Source organism: Desmodus rotundus, chromosome 3 (assembly GCF_022682495.2).
Source record: "Desmodus rotundus isolate HL8 chromosome 3, HLdesRot8A.1, whole genome shotgun sequence".
NCBI classification, from domain to species: domain Eukaryota; kingdom Metazoa; phylum Chordata; class Mammalia; order Chiroptera; family Phyllostomidae; genus Desmodus; species Desmodus rotundus.
In genome coordinates this window covers 65,232,656-65,238,176 of record NC_071389.1, presented here as the reverse complement: position 1 = coordinate 65,238,176, position 5,521 = coordinate 65,232,656, and the positions used below count along the sequence as shown (strand labels likewise).

The 5,521-nt window shown below is 40.5% G+C and overlaps 1 protein-coding gene across 1 annotated transcript; it reads right to left on the bottom strand.

The window, feature by feature from the left end:
• Nucleotides 1-2,711: 2,711 nt before the first annotated feature.
• LOC112309148 (methylglutaconyl-CoA hydratase, mitochondrial-like) lies at nucleotides 2,712-3,692 on the bottom strand. The gene is given in 1 exon segment (XM_053919706.2): nucleotides 2,712-3,692. A coding segment is annotated over 1 exon segment (804 nt). The 5' UTR covers nucleotides 3,672-3,692; the 3' UTR covers nucleotides 2,712-2,867.
• Nucleotides 3,693-5,521: the final 1,829 nt, after the last annotated feature.

Sequence of the window (5,521 nt, the reverse complement as noted above, 5' to 3'; positions counted from 1 at the left end):
GAATGTTTAAAGTAGTCCTGGAGGTTTCTCAGCCTCTCCTTATTATTTTGAAGTTTTGTTTCTTCATTCTGTTCTGGTCAAATGTTTATTTCTTCCTTCTGCTCCAAATCATTGATTTGAGTCCCAGATTTGTTTTGTCTAAAACCTAAAAAGACACTTGAAGGAATTTAATAACTCTGCCTTTAAAATTTTATATCTGCCTTTATCCCTAACTAGTATTATTAACTACCAGGCAAAAGCTCTACAATCTGAAGGAGAAAAATAGACAGAAATGGGTGCCAAAAAATAATCAGATGAATGACATATTGGGCCAAACAGATTTCCTGTAGTTCTTTTCCCTTTGGATGTATGGCTGGTACTTTTATCTCTCCAAATGGAACATACGTGTGGACAGGGGATAATTAAGAAACAGAAAGAGAATGGGTTTTTCCCTGGCATCCACAAAATTTCTAACCAATTACTTCCTAGTGAACAACTTATAAATCTTACCCAACTTTTGAAAAAACATCAGGAAGTATTCCTATGTTCATACTGCCCTTTGCGGCCCTTCAGATAAAACTTAGATGCCCCCAGCTGCAGGCTAATCTCACCGATTGGTCATTATCTGCATGTTCAGTGGGTGGACTGAATGCTGTAGGACTAGATGTGCTAACACCGCAGCAGTGGCAAAAAATTTAATAACTGTGATAATCTATATTTTGCATTTCCTTTTATGGATTGAAACAGAACAGGAAGTTTATTTTACATCAGAGATAAACTATGTGCTTGTACACACTCTGGGGTACTAATGAAAATATCATACCTCATACCATCCTCAATCCTCAGGGCAAATAAAGCATAAAAATCTGAAGGAAAACAGGACTTTAGAAAAGATCTATCAAGAACTGAACTTACCTGGTCAGAAGCTTTGACCTTGGCCCTTGTAAAGATCAGGAATACTCAAAAGAAAAGAAATGTATTGATTCTTTTAAAAATAATATTTGAATACCCAATGCCTATTGGCATCTCTAAATTTTCCATTCTTACGTGCAGTGAACATTATGGGAATTTAAGTGAACAAACTGATGCTATGACTAGCTATATCCAAGACCTAGCTAGCATATAGAACTATATAACCAGCAGGTCAAAGAGGCATAGTCTCAGGCAACTGACAAGCCTTACCATCCCATTTGACCAGGAGACCGAATGTACATCAATTTCTTTAGAAGAAAACACAATCACTTCCATAGACAGGACTACCTACACTGCCATCAAAATAAAAGTCTTCCTGGGTCCACGCAAGCCACGCCAAAATAGACCCATCATTCTCGAGACAATATGGAGATATCTAGGGCCAATCCCCAGGCTTAGAAGCAGATGGCACTGTGACATAGACAGCTTTTCTCAGGATTATGGATCAAGAAACTTTGCTTTCATCTATTACCCTCCCTTTTAACACCCCCTCCCATATACATACACAATTATTAAGCACATTTTTTGCACATTTATTAGAAGCCTGACTAAAGAATGCTTATTTCTAACCCACTTTCTCTTGCTGAAGCTGCAATCCCAGCCTTTAATATGTGAAACTTTCAGGGCCATTGTAGAGGAGGGAACTGACAGGGCCCAAGATAGGCTGCCTCAAAATATCCTACAATGACATATTGATTACTTCAAATTAAAATGACTTGAGAAGCAGCTGGTGCCAGAAGGGTACCTTGACCCTCCCTTGTCTCCTTAGGTGTAGGAAATAAACCTCCCACTTGAAAAGTGTCCTCCCTAAGTGAAGGCACTTCTTACTGCTAGCATTAAATAACTCAGAACTGAAAATTTTGTATAATCAAATCTTATTGCCTCTTCTCTAATTTATTTTATTACTTTTTTAGATTTCTCACTAATAAATACCCAAACTTTGCTTAGATTCCTTTCTTTCGAGCACTTTCATTGTCTGTCCTGTCAATTTATCACAAATTTATTGTCTGCTTAAAAAAGTATAAAAAGGTACCCGATTCAATTATTTTGGAGCCTCATTTTATGATCTGAGCATTATATTATCATCTTCCTGTTTGCATGTATTAAATTGGTTTTCCTCCTGCTAACCTAGCCTTGTGTCAATTATACTGTTTTATTATTACTCCAGCCATAAGAACTAAAGAAGGCTAGAGGAGGGGATTCTGCCCTTCCCTGACAATATTGACAAATGCAGTACCTGGCATTTAATAGATGCCCACTAAATACTTATTGGATTTAATTTATAACATCTCTATCCCATGGGTATTAGGTAACCCAGGACTAATAAAAATTTGCTAAGGAAATACCTGTCCATTTGCTGTGCATCTACTGTGTTCTAAGCATTTATTAAATATTTTACACACATTGACAGCATCATTGACTTTTTAAATTCCCATTTCCCTACCTCCTCCTCTTTGCCAAACATCAGCTTCTTCTCTATATCAATGAGTTTGTTTTTATTTTTATTCATTTGTTTTTTTATTTTTATTTTTTGCATATAGAAATAATTTTATTTTCATATTGTAGCACAGTAGACATACAATCAACATTATTTCCTAGAGTGTGTAATATATAAATTACATTAAAAAATTAAGAACAGAAAGCTTCATATGCAGGGAATATTTTAAAATGTCTACCTACTTTGGAATCTGTTTTGACAGTACACATCACTAGCTTTATAGATCTGAATGCATATGACATGTACACAGTGGAACAAAACACACATATAGGCCGAGTCCAGATGTTTAACTCACTATATGGCTCACTCACTCCTCACTTTGGTCATTGGGATTCCAGGTGTTGAGGCCTTGGTGGATCTGAAAAATACTCCCAGAAGTGCATTTGTTACAGTGACATTTGAAAGATTGCTGTTTCTTCTATTCTCCTTTATAGCGAGGGGATCTTTTCTCCTTAAAAGCCAGAAGACCTTCAAGTCTGTCTTTCGCTGGAATGGTCTGAGCATAACAAGCTTCTTCTATGGCTAATCCTGTTACTAAATCCACCTCCATCCCTTGATTAATGGCTAATTTTGCCACTCGCATTGCAACAGGTCCCTGAGGTAAGAACTCTCTCACCAAGTTCAAGGCCTTTCTGTAGGCAGCATCGCCCTCCTGGTTCTATTCTAGAACGTGGCTGATCAAGCCCACTGCTTTGGCTTCTTGGCCATCGAGCACACGTGCAGAGAAGATGAACTCTTTGGCTAGGGACATCCCAATGACGCGAGGCAGTCACTGCGTTCCCCCTCCACCAGGAATAATTGCCAACTTTGTTTCAACCAGGCCCATTTTTGTAGAGGAAGCTGCCACTCTTATATCACACGCTAACTCCAGTTCAAGACCACCACCTAAAGCGAGTGTGTCTATGGCAGCAATCGTTGGCACTGGTAGATAAGTGATTTCATTAATCACTGCTCTTATTTTGGAGACAAAAGGACCAACTTCACTGGAATTCATTTTGACTCTTTCCTTAAGGTCAGCACCAGCACAGAATATCCCTGGAACTTCACTCCTGACTATTACAGTCCGTACTTTCTTATCAGATTTGAAAGCATCCACAGCTTTTGAAAGCATTCTTACAATATTTTTACTGAATGAGTTTTCGGCATAAGCTCTGTTTATTCCAAGCACCACAATTCCTCGGTTCTCCTCCTCCAGGTACCGCACCCTCAGCTCGTCCTCCATCTTCAACTCAGAGCTGTAGCCCCGCCGCAGGTTCGCCTCCCACCCCCCGGCCGCGGGCCTCCAGCCCAGGACAGAGATTGCGCAGCTGACCCCCGGGCGGGTAAAGGAGCCGGGTGTTCTCCACCTTGGGCGAAGCGGCGCACAGCAAGCTGCCGCCAAATGGGCGCGGCTGGCCTGCAAAGCGCCCAATGCCCCAGGTGCCGCTGCCACCGCCAAGTTGTCTGTTTACGGCGCCGGCCTGCCTCATTTGTTTGTTTAGATTCCACATATAAGTAAAATCATGATATTTGTCTTTTTCTGTTTGACTCAGCATAACACATCCTAGATCCTCCATTCATGTTGTTGCAAATGGCAAGATTTCATTCTATTTTATCTCTGAATAACAATCATTCACTTCTTTTAGTAGTTAAAGATGTGGAGGCCCTGAGAAGGGTTAATATAATACCAAAGCTGAAGTTTGGATGTAAGATTGTCTTCAAAACTTGTTTCTTTTTTCTTTCTTTCTTTCTTTTTTTTTTTTTGCCCTAACATTTTACTATATATCCTACAGTTGAAAGAAAGAATGAATAAATGAATGGAGAGTGAACTCCTAAATCTTACTCTGCAATATGCTTTCTAGGTTGACTGTGAGAACATCTCATGGATCTTTGTGCTGACTATACTTGTGAGCAGCGCTGTTGCCCACTACAGCAGGAGCACCATCAGCCACCGGGCTCCGAAGTAGCTACTGGATTGTTAGGGAAGGCCATCAAGGCCGCCAGCGGGACCCAGCCAATCAGAAGACTGCCACTTCATTCCCTGTGCTTGGAATATGCCCTCTGCTTGAGTCTGCCCGAGGACACCGCCTGGACACAGTAATGTGGTGATGAGAGCATCTGGACTGGGCACGTGGCTGAACCCTGTTAAGGCCTCTTATGTACCTGACTGAGCCCAGTTAAAACATTTACATAATCTTAAAAATTTTTTTTTAAATTTTATTGTTGTTCAATTACAGTTGTCTGCATTTTCTCCCCACCCCTCTATCCCACCCCAGCCAAACCCACCTCCCTCCCTTGGTTCCACCCTCCCCCTTGGTTTTGTCCATGTGTCCTTTATAGTAGTTCCTGAAAACCCATCTCCCCACTATCCCTTCTCCCCACCCCTCTCGCTATTGTTAGATTGTTCTTAACTTCTGGTTATATTTTGTTTGCTTTTTTCTTCTGTTGATTTACATAATCTTTTACAATTTGATGGGTGGGTGCCAAAATCTATTTGTATTGCAGGTGCCAAGACAAGCCTATTACATCACTTCCCTTGTGCGTTAAACCTGTCACCTAACAGTCTGGAGTGAGCTGCTTTTCTCCTTGGTCTCTCCCTGTCCTTCCTGTGTATAGGGATGTGTTTCAGATTATACTTGGGAAGCTCCCACTGGCTGCTTTGATGTTCTTATTTGAAGAACTGTGCAGAACACACCATGGCAAAGAGGAAGAACAAATGGCTATTTCAGTGGGTGACCTCTCTATGGGTAGTTCTGCTGGGCACGGATGCCCAACCAGAGACTAGAACTTAAGGTAGAAAGTTGGAGAAAGAGCTAAGATTAAAGAAGGATGTGCTGTTATTCACCTTGGGGCCACTTACTGTGAATCTACATTGTATTAAATACTGTATTATATATTTTACACATATTTACAGTATCGTTCACTTCTTTGTGCAAATTTTTTTTATTCCCATCCCCCAGCCTCTCTCCTTTGGCAACTATCAGCTTATTCTCTGTATCTATGAATTCTGTTTCTGTTTTGCTCTTTTAATTAATTTGTTTGTTTTGGAGGCTGGCAGACATGGTGAAGGAGCAGGATAACAAGTTGAGACCC